Source organism: Halichoerus grypus, chromosome 6 (assembly GCF_964656455.1).
Source record: "Halichoerus grypus chromosome 6, mHalGry1.hap1.1, whole genome shotgun sequence".
Classification (NCBI taxonomy): Eukaryota; Metazoa; Chordata; class Mammalia; order Carnivora; family Phocidae; genus Halichoerus; species Halichoerus grypus.
In genome coordinates, this window is record NC_135717.1 from 8905171 (window position 1) to 8920431 (window position 15261).

A 15261-nucleotide genomic window follows, 5' to 3' on the forward strand; every position below is an offset into this window, starting at 1 on the left:
GTTAAGGAAGTTCCTGTATATACCTAACTTCCTAAGGATTTTTTTTTTCGTGATAGGAGTTGAAATTTTCTATGTGCCAAAGAAGGTTCAAAACAGCGAAAGCAAAACCAACAAATCATTGAAGTAGTAGTTAGTAAAAAATTATTGTATATACACCAAAAAGACAGTTTGCAAACTGGGAACATTCAGACCAGACTGTGGGATGAGGCTCAGAGGTATATTTATGATCAAGCTTCATAGTGAGAAAGCCTTGAGGATTTATTTTTCAGGGACTGGTCACAGTATTACAATTTTCAGTGGTTCCCTCTTATCAGCCTTGAGAAACAGTTCAAAGCTTGCTTATTCTTTCCAGAGACACAAGCAAGAAATAATCCAGGTCAAGTTAGCCTTGTAAAATAAACAGAATTCAGCTTTGTTTGTATGACTGACCTGGTTTTGCCTGCTCGGGGAATTTGCAAGGTTGGTCTCCGTTTCTGATTTTAACAGCGTCTGTGGAAATAAACGTACAGTTTTTCTCCTTTACTATCTTAATGTGATTTCCTAGTATTATGTAGTTCCTGCTAGATCATCGCGTATTTTGTGAACACTGTTAGATTTGGCTACTATGATTTCTGATTTTCACATCTATATGAATGAATGAAATGAGCTTACAGTGTACTCTGCTTGGTTTTGCCTGTTTTTAAACCATATAGACCATGTATCTGACTTCTTTTGCTCAAGGTTATATTATAAGATTCACTCATACTGTTATATGTAGCTACATGGGGTTGGTTGGTTTTTGTTGGTAGCATCAAGGGCAAACAAAGCCAGGCTGTGGTTAAAGTGGTAAGGACACTACTAGGTATTTATCCAAAGGATACAAACATAGTGATTCAGAGGGACACATGCACCCCAATGTTTATAGCAACAGTGTCCACAATAGCCAAACTATGGAAAGAGCTCAGATGTCTGTCGACAGATGAATGGATAAAGAAGACGTGGTATATATATACAATGGACTACTACTCAGCCATCAAAAAGAATGAAATCTTGCCATTTGCAATGATGTGGATGGAACTAGAGGGTATTGTGCTAAGCGAAATAGTCGGAGAAAGACAAATATATGATTTCACTTATATGTGGAATTTAAGAAACAAAACAGATGAACATAGGGGAACGGAGGGAAAAATAAGATGAAATCGGAGAGGGAGACAAACAGCAAGAGACTCTTAACTCTAAGAAACAAACTGAGGGTTGCTGGAGGGGAGAGAGGTGGGGGGATGGGGTAAGTGGGTGATGGGCATTAAGGAGGGCACTTGACGTAATGAGCACTGGGTGTTCTATGCAACTGATGAATCCCTAAACTCCCATCTCTGAAACTAATACTACACTATATGTTAATTGATTTTAAAATGAAAAATAAATAGAAAGTGGTAAGGGCAGATTTTAATCAGTAACATACTGTTGCAATAGGAAAGAGTCCAGCATGAACCGAACTCTGCTTTGGTTTGTACAGAGGTGACTGGTTAATTTAAGGGAGAGTGAAGGAGGGGGGAGGGAGGGAGTGAGGCTCAGGGGACTGGGAGAGTGAACAGTTACAGGAAGGGTAGGGGATGTGGCCTGTGTGAGACCCGTCTGGGTTTGCTAACTGGCACTTACTAAAGTTAGGCTCCTACCCTTCCCTGGAGACTGGGAGGCAGGGGTCCTATCTTCAGGTGTTGGCTGGGACAAACAGAAAGTCCTTTTGGTAGCCTTGAGTTTTTTCAGGCAGGCATTTTAAGGGGAGCTGGGGTCAGCCTCGGTCTGTGGCCTTTAGCTGTTTCTAAAGATGTCTTAAAGGTATCTTCAGATGTCTGAAGTTTTTGTTACTGTTTTTTTCACCGATTGAAAAACTCTGGATACAAGTCTTTTGTTACTTGTATTGCAGATTTTTTTCTCACTCTGTGCCTTGCCTTTTCACTTTTTTTTTTAAAGATTTTATAATTTTTTATTTTTAAAAGATTTTATTTACTTATTTGACAGAGAGATGAAGAGCCAGAGAACACAAGCAGGGGGAGTGGCAGAGGGAGAAGGAGAAGCAGGCTCCCTGCTGAACAGGGAGCCTGAGGCGGGGATCGATCTCAGGACACTGGGATCATGACCTGAGCCGAAGGCAGATGCTTAACTGACTGAGCCACCCAGGTGCCCCAAAGATTTTATTTGAGAGACAGAGAGAGAGAGAGGGAGAGCGAGCATGAGCAGGGGGAGGAGCAGAGGGAGAGGGACAAGCAGACTCCCCACTCAGTGGGGATTCTGACTTGGGACTTGATCCCAGGACACTGAGATCATGACCGGAGCTAAAGTCAGATGCTTAACTGACTGAGCCACCCAGGCACCCCTACCCTTTCACCTTCTTAATGTTGTATTTTAATGAGAAAAAGTAGACATTCTTAATTTTTTTTTAATTAACATAGAAGGAGTTACTTGTTTCAGGGTACAGGTCTGTGATTCATCAGTCTTACACAATTCACAGCACTCACCATAGCACATACCCTCCCCAATGTCCATCACCCAGCCAGCCACCCCATCCCTCCCACCCCCCACCACCCCAGCAACCCTCAGTTTGTTTCCTGAGATTAAGAGTCTCTTACGGTTTGTCTCCCTCTCTGGTTTTAGACGTTCTTAATTTTAATAGGATTAGGTTTGCCCGTATTTTCTTTTTTGGTTAGTGCTTTCTTATGTCTTTTTTTAAAAAGAAATAGACTTGATTTTTTAGAGCAGTTTTAGGTTCATAGCAAAACTGAGCAGAAAGTACAGAGATTTCTTAAGTCCCTCTGTCCCCCCACATAAGCATTGCCTCTCAGACTATCCTCAGCCCCCACCAGAGTGGCGTATTTGTTACAGTTGATGAAACTACTTTGATACCTCGTTATCACCTGAAGCCCAGAGTTTACAGTAGGGTTAGTGTTGTACATTTTCTGGGTTTTGACAAATTTATAGTGACCTGTCCATCATGACAGTATCATACAGGATAGTTTCACTGCCCTAAAAATCCTGAGTGCTCTGCGTATTCATCCCTCCTTCCCCACTAACCCCTGGCAATGACTAATCTTTTTACTGTCTATACAGTTTTGTGTATTCAGCAATGTCCTATAGTTGGAACCGTATGGTAGGTAGACTAAAACTGGCTTCTTTCGCTTGTATTAACTCTCTTCCATGTCTTTTCCTGGCTTGATAGCTCTGTGTGTGTGTGTGTGTGTGTGTGTGTGTGCATGCTTAATACTGTTCCATTGTCTGGATGTACTACGGTTTATCCATCACTTATTTAAGGACATCTTCGTTGCTTTGAACTTTTGGCAGTTATGAAAAAAGCTGCTATAAACATTTGTGGTCATAGATTTTCAATAATTCGGGTAAGTACCAGGGAGCAGGATTATTGATAAAAGTATGTTTAGTTTTGTTAGAAACTGCCCAACTGTCTACCAAAGTGACTACCATTCTGCGTTCCCACTAGCAATGAATGAGAATTCCTGTTGCTCCACATCCTCACCAGCATTTGGTGTTGACCGTGTTTTGGATTTTTGACGTTTGAATAGGCATGTAGGGGTCTCTTATTTGTCGTTTCAATTTGCATTTCTTTGATGACATGACATGGAGCATCTTTTCCTATGCTTGTTTGCCACCTGCATATCTTCTTTGGTGTGCTGTGTTCATGTCTTTTGCCCATTTTTAAATCAGGTTGTTTGTTTTCTTGTTGAATTTAAGAATGATGTCTTGGGGGTGCCCGGCTGGCTCAGTCAGTGGAGCATGTGACTCTTGATCTCGGGGTTGTGAGGTTGAGCCATGTTGGGTGTAGAAATTACTTAAAAAATAAAATCTTAAAAACAATGATGTTTTGGATAACATCCCTTTTTAGGATTTATGGATAAGGCTCTCTGTTCCTGTTCACATTCCTCCCAACTTTGAGGACATCAGTCATACCGTCTGCCCTAGTAGGGGCATTAGAACCTCAGTTCTTAGGTTTAAGTCTGAATTTGGGTCTAAAATTCCATGGGGCATTTAGTATGAGCTCACTCCGGCTTTGATTTCTCCCCTCCCGACTTTTTTGGACCTCAGAGAAAACTTCCCTTGAATCAAAGATACAAAGTTTCCCTACCCCTTAAGGGGATGTGTGGGTATGGGTATGATGGGGCGGGAGAGTCATGTGGGCAGCCTAGCACAGTGGAACTATAAGCCTTGAGTTTTATTTTATTTTTTCTTATTTTTTCAAGATTTATTTATTTGAGAGAGAGCATGCGCTAGTGGAGGGGGGCAGAGGGAGAAGGAAAGAGAATCCCAGACAGACACCCCGCTGAGCTTGGAGCTTGGCACAGGCTTCATCTCACGACCCTGAGGTGATGACCTGAGCCGAAACTGAGTCGGACGCTTCACCGACCGAGCCACCCAGGCGCCCCACATGCCTTGTTTTAAACTGACAATTATTATCACCCAGCTGCCAAACAAATATATGTTGAGGATGGTGCAAGTATTCCAAGTAGTTTGATCGTATGCTCCTTTGCAAATATGGTTATTAAATACTTTTCCTTTCTAGATGTGCGTTCCAAACAGGAGTATGATGAAAGCCATGTGATTACAGCCCGTCGAGTGAAGAAGGTAGAGTGGCAGAGTCCGAATGTGGGGCAGGCTGGCCACCTTACAGGAGGGTGGGGGGAAATGGGGGATTTTATCCTAGATCCAGGAGGCGGCAGCGTGGGGGACACGGGGCAGCAGAGGCAGGACCACCCCTGTGCATCCACCAAGAGGGTCTCCCACACCCCTTACGTGCTCCCTACGGTGTCCCCACCCCCCATCATGGCCAACAGCTTCACTGAGCAAATGCTGATTTAATTCCTTGATGGGCCAGGCACTGTTCCAGACCTTGGGGGATACAACGGAATACAAGATGCCCTTGGCTCACTGTCTTCTGTCCTACTCAGGGAACAGACAATAATAAACCATCGAGATAATTACTATAATCCAGCCTGACTCAGACTGAAGGGCAAGCAACTCTTGATCTAGGGGTTGCAGGTTTGAGCCCCACTCTGGGTGTAGAGATTACTTAAATAAATAAACTAACAAAAAACTATAATCCAGAGATAGAAGCCACTTTCCTTTCCTTCCCTGTTTCCCTGCTCCTCCCCCATTCCATCTTTTTTTAAAAAATTATTTACTTGAGAGAGAGAGAGTGTGTGCAAGCACACAAGCAGGGGGAGGGGCAGAGGGAGAGGGAGAAGCAGACTCCCCACTGATCAGGGAGCCCGATGCGGGGCTCCATCCCAGGACCCTGGGATCATGTCCTGAGCCGAAGGCAGACGCTTAACTGACTGAGCTACCCAGGTGCCCCTTATTCCACCTTTCTTAAAAAGACAGAGCCCTGCGCTCAGTCACCATGCCCCCTTCCTGCACTGAGGCCTCTTTCCCCACCCCCACAGGGTGTCTTCTCTGTCAGGTCATTGCCAAGCCTGGTAGCCTCCGCTCAGGATCCCGACCTCATTCTCCGCCCTCTTCTCCCAAGGTCTGTCTTCCCCGGTTTCTCCTCTGTGTCCTTGGTTCAGCTTCCTTTTCTCCTGCTGCTGCCTGAGGAAGATCACTACTTCGTCCTTGCTCTAAATCTGTCAGTGCACCTTCTTGCTCAGAGATTTCACTCAGGCTTCCAGCGTCAGCTGTCCAACTGCAATTAGCTGTCCTGTCAGTTTTACTTCTAAAGTTTTGTCTGGCAACACTGACCCCTTCCCTTCCCACTGCGGCTGTGCTGGGATGCACTCCATCTCTGGCCCTTTGCCATGCTGAACTTGACAGGGAGCCTGGGCCCTGGCTCAGCCATTTTTCCAGATAAGCTTGCTGCTTGGGGGGTATAGCTCAGTGGTTAGAGCATTTGATTGCAGGATAAGCTCGCTGCCTAACACCCCCCTCTCCCCACCCCAAACCCATCATTACCTGCTGCTCCCCCAGCCCAGCCCCACTTCCGGGGTTTTCAGTTGGCTGGCTTCAACCTCTGGTTTCTGGCTCCACTCTCATATCTGCATACTCTTTTGATTCTGGCAGCACCCCCAGCTCTGGAAGAGACATTCTTTGGGCCTCAGCCAGGCTGACACCTCTTGGCTCCCCTCCCCAACTTTCCTGCCAACAGCCCCAGCACGGCCCCAGCAGGACACACAGCCCCCAACTGGGTGCTCCTGGCCTCCCTCTCCAGCATGCATGCTTCCTTTTTTTTTTTTTTTTTTTTTAAAGATTTTATTTATTTGAGAGAGAGAGAGAGAGACAGAGAGAGTACAAGCAAGGGGAGGGGCAGAGGGAGAAGTAGACTCCTGGCTGAGCAGGGAGCCCGACGCGGGGCTCTATCCCAGGACCCTGAGATCATGACCTGAGCCGAAGGCAGATGCTTAAGTGACTGAGCCACCCGGGCGCCCCAGCCATGCAAACTTCCATTCTCATCTGGCACCTCAACAGTACTGCCCTACTGCGTTTCCTTGGTTCTAAGATGCACATATCCACCCCCCATATTCAAACATTTCTGAAATTGCAGTATATCCTACAATTGGTGTGTACTTTATTTTTTTTTAAGATTTTATTTATTAGAAGGAGTGAGGGAGAGAGCAGGAGTGGGAACGGGAGTGGGGGAAGGGAGGCAGAAGCACACTCCCCATTGAGCAGGGAGCCTGATGTGATGCATGGGCTCGATCCTGGGACCCCAGGATCATGACCTGAGCTGGAGGCAGATCCTTAACCGAGTGAGCCAGCCAGGTGCCCCAACCAATGGTCTCTCAATCTAGGACAGAGTACCTGTGCATCCCCCCACCCTCCCACCCCCCGACCCGCGCCAGCGCACTGCTCTCTCAGGCCTCCAGACCTTTTGCTGGGAGCACAGGAATGTATGTGCCTTGCTCATCTGTATCCCGGAGGCTCCATCTGGTCCTTGGCATCTGGGATGGGCTCAGCACGTTTGTTGACTAAAGTGAACAACCGGAAGCTGTTCCTTCTGCCTGGAACGTTCTCCCCACTCTTGTCAGTCTGGCAGATTTCCCCTCGCCCTTGCAGCCCCAGCTCCAATCCCTCCCACTGTGCACAACCTTTCTGAGTCCTCTGGGCCAACTCGGGGAGTTTGCCTGTGCTGCTTTGAACCTCTGTATTCCAGAACCTCACACGGCGTAAACGTAGGGTGGACCCTCAACGTATGCTTATTGAGTGAACAAGTCAATGTCCAGCCACATCTGTCCTGCTCTCCCACCTGCTCCACATCTCCACTCCCTTCCCCTTTGCTCATGTTCATCTCCACACCCAGAAACCCCCCTTCCCTCATTATCCATGCAAACCCTGCTCATCCTGAGCACCGGCTCTCTCCTAGTTCCTCCAGACAAATGGGATTCCTCCCTGCTCAGTCCCAGAGAACTTTCTGGTTTGTCCCTCCACGGGCCTTGCTTGACTGCCTTGTAGTAGAATCGATATAAACTCACCCTACCCCACCTGCAGGTCCTCTGTGGGGCCACCTCTGACAGCCAGACAAGGTTGCAAGGGACGGAGTCAGGCTCGGGATCCCCTGAGTAGTGGGCGCCTTTGGGAAGGCCTTACATTCATGTAAATGCGTGAAGACTAACCTCTCAGCCGCCACCCAGCCAGGCCTCCTCGAGCTCTGGGACACCCTTTGGGGTCCTGGGCATTGTTCCTGCCCCCGTGGTCTGCCTTCCTGGCAACGCAGCGGCTCCCGGCTACTCACGACGTCCTGGTTCCTGCTTGCCCTTTCCTCCCTCTGACCGTATTTATAGCCACATGCCAGGTACTGTTCTAGAAGCTCAGAGTACATCAATGACTACAAAAGAACAAAAGTTCCCACTCTCAACAGAGCCTGCAGGTGAGTCTGCCGCATTATATCCGCTTGCTCGTGATTTCTGCTTATCGAAGCCTTCTGCTTATTGCCCTTCTTATGGCAGGTTTTGGATTTGGCCTCCATCACCAACTACTTTCCCCTAGAGAGAGGATGTCCTCACTTTGGTTGCTCTGAGAGAATGCATGCCAGGCCCCCTAGTGGGCCGCAGGCCACTCGGTAGACCAGCTCTTAAGTGAGGACACTGTCTCTGGTCCGGTCAGCTCTGGCCAGCTTTTTCCACAGCAGGTCGTGTGGGTGTGGAAGGTGCTCGGCGTCCAGCACACTCTCCGGTCCCTTCTCGGTGCTTCCGGGCCTGTGCGTGTAGTCAGGGGAAGGGGCACGGTCCTCCCTCCAGCTGCACCCAGGGCTGGAGTGCGGGGAGTATATGCCCAGCTGAACCACCCGCCAACAGACCTCTTCTGTGGTTTCTTTAGAGAGCAAATGAGTATCTTCTCCCGGAGTCTGTGGATCTGGAGTGCGTGAAATACTGTGTGGTGTATGATAACAACACCAGCACCCTGGAGATCGCCTCAAGAGGGGACGACGAGGAGGACAACACCGAAGATAGTAGACACGGTAGGTTTTTAGGAGCGCGGCCGGAGCAGCAGCTGGTGGTGATGGAGCCCTTTCGCGGTACGCTGGGAACCACGCCGAGGGCTCTCCCTGGCTCAGCTCCTGCAGAACACGCCCCTGAGAAATGGGTTCTGCCAAGAGCGGGGGAGGGGCTGAGGGGTTTCCTTCCTTGCAAAATGCCAGGTGAGCCTGCCATAGCCTCATGGGTGCTGGCAGAGGATGTGAGGCTCCCGGGTCAGAGCAGTGAAAGTAACCGGAATGTCCTCCTCTCCTTGCCCTGGCGCCCGAGCCCCCATTCTCACAGGGTGACAAGAAGAGGGCCAAGAAAAACCTACCCACACCGTGGGTTGTATTACAGGAGAACCCTGAGCTCAGGGGACCGAATCTTTTTTTTTCTTTTCTTTTTTTAAAAACGACTTTATTTGAGAGAGAGCATGAGCACGAGCAGGGGGAGGGGCAGAGGGACAAGCAGACTTCCTGCTGAGCGCGGAGCCTGATGCGATGCGGGGCTCGATCCCAAGACCCCAAGATCATGACCTGAGCCAAAGGCAGATGCTTAGCCGACTGAGCCACCCGGGTGCTCCCAGGGCCTGAATTTTTTATAACGGGCAGAAAGCCTGCCCGCCCCTAGCTCTAGAGGGAGGAACGATCTATCTTCCGAGGCTGTTTGATATACAGATACTCTCGAAAAGCCAGTACCTTTGCTCACAGGACACGTAGAAACCTGAGAGGCCATGGAGAATGGTCTCTAGTAGGTAACATCCCCATTTTATAGATGCGGAGATTGAGGCCCAGAAAGGTGCATGCAGTAACTCACTCAAGGTCCCACACGTGTTGAGTTAATTTATTGCCATGTAATGAATTGCCCCCAAACTCAGTAGCCTAATACAGCAAATATTAATTAACCGGTACCAGGTTCTGGTATGGCGTGTCTGCTGAGATTGCAGTCGAGGTGCTGGCTAGGGTCCCTGTCATTTGAAGGTCTGACTGGGCCGGGATGATCTGCATCCGAGGGGCCTCACACGGGTATGGCCAGGAGGCTTCCATTCCCTGCCACCTGGATCTCTCTGTAGGAACGCTTGGATGGCCTCACGACACGGCAGCTGGTTTCCCCTGGAGCGGGCCATCTAGGAGAGCGGGAGAGCAAGGGACAGCCACATGCCTCTTGCGACGGAGTCCTGAGACTTCTGGTCGCTTCTGCCCCATTCTGTTCATTAGAAGAAAGTCACTGAGTGCAGTCTACCCTCAAGGGGTGGGGAATCAGACTCAACCTCCCTTTATATTCTTTCAAATATTCTTTCTTGTATTTGAAAGAATTTGTGGACTGTTTTTGAAACGACCACACCTAGTAAGTGGTGGGATTGGGATTCGAACCCCGGGCAGGTTGGCTCTGTCTGGTCTCCCAAGGCCTGGATAGCAGAGCAGGAGAGCAAAGCAAAGTCGCTCCAGTCCCAAGCCGGAGCGTTAAATCGTGGTGGGCTCTAATCTTACCTGTTTTCTGAGGCGCCCCTACATTCTCCACCCAGCCCCTGGTTTGGGGCTGACAACCCCTTGCCGTTGGCCTAGGGGCTCTGCGGCTTGTGGCTCAGCCATGAACGTGTGGGGGTTTCCATGGGCCCGGGCGCTCACAGCAGCGGTCACTGGGTGGCGCTAGGCTTCCACCTTTAATAAAACCAGTCTTCACAGGAGGTCCTTCGCCAGGATATCGTGCCCTCTTCCCCAAGTTTATCGGGTTGGTGCCAGTCTGCAGTCCCAGGATTGTAGGCTGGACCCTAAAACCACAGGAAACGGTGGTCAATAAAGGTAACCCCCTCTATGTTCTATAAATGACCTCATGGAGCCCCCATTCTCAGTAGGAAACCACAACCGCAAAACAACACAGCAAAACCCCAAATTGCATGCATGTGTACGTACACACACACACACACACGGACATACACACACTCTCACCTTGTCCACTCAAGGCACTTTTCTCCTTTAAAATGGCATCTTTCAGGTGAATGCAGAGTCTCTGGGGTAAAAGACCATTTCGAGGTTTCTCTCCCCATCCCCTTCCCCTTTCTACTGTTAAGCACCCACCTCCCCACCCCCCAAGGGAATCTGGTCATGTGTGGAGCCTCCATCACCTCCTAGAAGCAGGGGTCCGACTCTGTGTAGTCCTCTCTTGCTGGCTTTGGGCCACGGGCCTCTATCCTTGCTGTGTCTGTGGCTGAAATGTCCCCGTCTAGGGTGAGTCAGGAGGGGTTCCCTCCCCTTAGCACTGTGACCTCCTGCCCAGGTGTTCCACAGGTGCTGCTGGTCCCTGGGCTATGGCAGCTTCTCTCCTCTCCCGCCCTGCTGGGGGGGGGGGGCTGTCTCAGGATTCCTAGTGGGAAGTGGGGCACAGGTGGTTTTTAGCACCCCTGTCCCTGCAAACATGGTGTTTTTACCTTCTCAGCTGGGTCTCTTCTTAGGAACCTGGAGAGTACCTTCCCTTGGGCTCTTTCTCTAAACTCCTTTCACCAGGCAAAGGGCAGCCCCCTTCTTGGAAGAGAGACATTTCCCTTATGTTAAATCGGCCTGCCTTCCTTGCAACATATAGATTATAGACCCTTCAGACGGGGCTCTTGAGAGGTGTGGGTGGGGTTCCCTGGGCTGGGGCGTTCACCATAACTGTGGGGGGAAGCTTTGGGAATGTGGGCATTTTTTTTTCCTCCTCCTCTCTGAACAAAGCCTGACTTTCAAGCCAGTTGCCTGGCTAAGGACCCAAAGTAATTTAACTTAAAACTCGCTGCTGAGTAGAGAGCCCATTGGCCTGGATGGGGTCTCTCGTCCTCCTGAAGTAGTGGGTGCCCCAATTCAAAGTGTGTGAAGCCTCGTGTCATTGGAGAACTCCAGATTAATGGGACTAAAAATAAATTTAATGTTAATAACCCCATCATATCTGTGGCTGGGTAGCCTGGGCCCCGGACTGTCCTCATGGCTTTCCTCTGCAATCTCTAATTATTCTCCTGGAAACTGGGCTTTCTCCGGCACTGACCCCATGGCACCCCGGTGAATAAGCCTCCAGTGGGTCATGTGACATTGGTGGGAGAGCGGCTGTCTGGCTTAAAGACAGCAGCAGTGTGTCCTGGGACTCCGCTCGCCTGAACCCTCTGACCCCTCAGCCATTATTCAGTCTCTTGCTCAAGAGGGAGATGGTGTTGAGACACCGGGGACTCTGGCTTCTAAGCCAGGCCTTCTAGGATAGGGTTTGGCTCCTGTCTCTCGCCAGCCACAGTTTCTCTCCTGGCCTGGCTGCTGACCCCAAGGCTCTTCCTCCAGATCCAGTCCTCCAGATTGGTCTCGGGCCCCTGTTGTCCTCAGCAGCCCCTGCTGGAACTGGCTTTCTCTGGCCAGAGGTTCAATATAGAAGTCAGAGTCAGAGTCCCGGCCTTTCCCTTTCCCTTTTTAGCTGGTTCTTCAAAGTCTGCAGTGAGATATTTGTCTTTAGGGCTCAGATCGTGGCCTCGGCGGGGGCGGGGGGAGCGTATCTTGGCTTAGCCTTAATTATGCAAACTTGCTGATAGATATCTAATTTTCATAGAGTCTCCTAGTGATTCTGCAGAGCAGTGAAGGCACTTAAGATTAAATCAATGTCAAACCCACAATGAGCTGTCCCTTCACACCCACGAGAACGGCCACGATCAAAAAGACAGATACTAACACGTGTCGATGAGGATGTGGAGAAATTGGAACACTCCGCCTGGGTGTTTGAAGGGAAGGAAGGAGTGAAACCTTCTAGCCTGTACAGGGTTTCTTTTCTCGGGTGATGGTTGCCCAACTCTGTGAATATACTGAAAACCATTACTTTACCCACCTTAGGTGAATGGTTTGGTATATGATATGTGATGTGTATATGCGAGAGACCTTTCCCTTCTGTTAAATCCTCTTTCCTTGCAATAATGTGGAGATCTGCATCATCTAAGAATTTACAGAAAAGAAGGATCAACTTACTTGGTAACAAGTGGCTTAAATTTGAGTTGTTAACACTCCTCTCCATTTAGATTTCCTTCAGGTTCCCAGACCGTTGCTTTTCCAAATCGAGTGGCCGTCAACTGGAGCTTTAGGCAAACGATGAGCACACAGGGGCCGTTCACCTCTTTGGTCTCTGCTCTTAGAACTGGTGCCCGGAGCTGCCGTGGAGTGTGGCAGGGTGCTGGCCCACCTCACCCACCACCCCATCTGCATCCTGAAAGGAGGCTACGAACGCTTCTCGGCCAGGTACCACTTCCTCCGGACACAGAAGATCATCTGGATGCCACAGGTGAGGCAGGGTACTGAGCCCAGGCAGGCTCGGATGGAAGCATGGTCTCCCCCTGGTTGACCAAGGGATGGGGAGCAGGATAGGGGAAAGAGGAGTTGGGTGACATGGGAATGATGGAAGGGACGGAGACTGTGCTTGGGAAATGGACCTGGGGCAGCCAGGAGGTCCAGGCCACGAGGGTAAATTTCTCATCGCTGGATTCAGGCCAGAGTCAGCACGGTGGTGAAGAGGTGGGGCCCGTCCAGAGGGCAGGGGTCCCAGGGGGAGCTCTGGATGTCAGGCTGTCATCAAAGACAGGCAGGGGCGCCACAATTTGAGGCTGCCTGTCCATTCTCAGCTGTCTGGACCCACAAGCCCAGAGGACACAAAAAGGACAAGCTAGCATCCTGCCTATGAGGAGTTCTTGGCTAGTGGGAGAGACAAGGGGCACCCCAGGTGAGGTGAGGCCCCTCCTGGAGCCAGACCAGAAGGAGGAGGAGGAACTTGCTAGGAAGAGAGGTGGGTGGAGGGTGGCTGAGGCAGGCACGGGGTGGCCATGGAGTGGCCATGACCGACAGGCAGGGGCTGGTCCCTGGAGGGCATCATACAGCAGGGGGCTTATTGAAGAGTCTGAATGCAGTGGGATGTAGACATGTGGGGGCTTCATTCTTTCTAGTAATTACCTTTGGCTCTTTGCCCTTAGCAGCATCTTGGGCACATTCCAGAAATTCTGACCACTTTTAAGCTAATCATAAAATGATAGGGGAAATGTGTATATCAACTGAATCTTTCAGAGATACAGAATGAAGTATTTATGGGGTAAAACAATATGACGTCTGGCTTTTCAGAATAATCTGGGGTGTGTTGGGAAGTGGGTGAGGATAGAGCTAAAATAAACCGGCCATTAGTTGATGATATTTGCAAATGGGTGATCGACCCAGGGGTTTATTATACTATTCTTTCTACTTTTGCGCATTTTTAAAATAATTTCTTAAAAGAGAAGAAAAGCGATCAGGCCAGTACAAGTGAGGCTAGTTTAACCTTCCAGTCTCAGATCTGAATTAAGTCTCATCTCTTCCCATCCCCCAGAGCTGGGAAGTATTCAGTTGGCTGGGGTGGGAGTGGCCAGGGGTGTGGGTTAGCTGTAGGGACCTCTCCTCTCTTCCTTGCTCCTGGGCCTGTGACTTCCGTGCTGGGGGTCCAGGGTGGGGCCTGTCTTGTGGGACTGGCTGCCCGTCAGCAGTGGGGCCAGGCCTTCTCACTCTGTTCCAGCCCGGTTCTGTATGTTTTTTTTTTTTTTTTTTTTAATTTTTTTTTTTTTAAGATTTTATTATTTATTTGAGAGAGAGAGAGGGATAGAGCACAAGCAGGGGGAGCAGCAGAGAGAGAGGGAGAAGCAGGCTCCCCGCCGAGCAGGGAGCCCGATGCGGGGCTCGATCCCAGGACTCTGGGATCATGACCTGAGCCGAAGGCAGACGCTTAACCGACTGAGCCACCCAGGTGCCCCTCGGTTCTGTATGTTGCTGGTGGCCTTAGCTGCTGGTTTCCTTGGGGCCCGGTTTATGGGCCCCATCTGCTACTAAGAATCTTTCAAAGAAAACCATCCGAGACTTCCTGCCAGAAGCACCCCCAATTCCTTGTTTTACTTTGGCAGTCCATGACCCCCTGACCACATCTGCACTCCTTCACACTATGATTTTCAGCTTCACTGGTGTCCCCCCAGTCTCCCTGTCCTGCCAGGCACTGCTCACTCCTAGAGGAGCACCCCTTACTGGCTTTTCCTTGTGCAAAATAAGTATTTCTGCAAACCTCACCCTGCTGATAACTCACCTCCTTCCCTTTGGAAAACAAGCTTTAGTAAGGTTCAGTAGCCTGTAAGTAAGTTCATCAGTAAGTTCGTGCACGTATTTAAATGTACATTTTGTTCAGTGTCGACATGTGTATACCCCTGAGACTTGCCCTCGCCCCATCTCAGGTAGACTGGGAAGAGGGGTGCGTGGTGGATGGTGGTGGCAGCTAGCAGGGTTCTGCCCTAGGTGTCTGTGGCCCTCCTTAGAGTGTAGGCACCTAGTATTTGTCGCTCCCTGCTTTGGGACCTTTGTTAGTAGTTCAGGGGCACGAGTGAAAGCCCCACTCCCCTCTGCTATGTGCTCTGAGACACTGGAAAGCAGGGGTGTCCCTGCTGCTCCCCAAGGAACTCCTTCTAGGAGGGCAGGTGGCGGCGCTGAACGTGGCCTTTAGACAGAGTGACTTCTCATTTCCTCTGCTTTACACGTGGCCTCCTTTAAATGAGATTTCACTTGGAGCAAAAGGTTCGGGGACCAAAACGTGAAGCCCACACCAGAGAGAGATGGTGGTGAGCCCCGGGGTGCCTGGTGCTGTCAGATGGCACTTGAGAAAGTTCACCAGCGATCGTGGTGTGGAAGGCAGACCCGTGGGGGCTGCCAGGGGGTTCTGGGGGAGGCGGAAGGCCGCGATGGTGAGGAGAGGACAGATTCAGGAAACACTTGGGTAGTGGCACTGATTAGACATGGGGGGGGGTGAGGGCGGGACATGCGGGGAG

General features: G+C 50.0%; 1 protein-coding gene across 18 annotated transcripts in view; it reads left to right on the plus strand.

Moving 5' to 3' along the window:
* Positions 1–15261, plus strand: part of STYXL1 (serine/threonine/tyrosine interacting like 1) — a 61710-nt gene that overhangs the window by 16984 nt on the left and 29465 nt on the right. For all 18 annotated transcript variants that reach the window (XR_013448714.1, XR_013448716.1, XR_013448715.1 and 15 more), the window contains 3 exons: positions 4550–4611; positions 8296–8437; positions 12574–12719. Coding sequence is in view for 15 of the 18 variants with exons in the window: in XM_078074446.1 (XP_077930572.1) it covers positions 4550–4611; positions 8296–8437; positions 12574–12719 (350 nt within the window). In the remaining 3 variants the exon portion in view is untranslated. The remainder of the gene's footprint in view (positions 1–4549; positions 4612–8295; positions 8438–12573; positions 12720–15261) is intronic.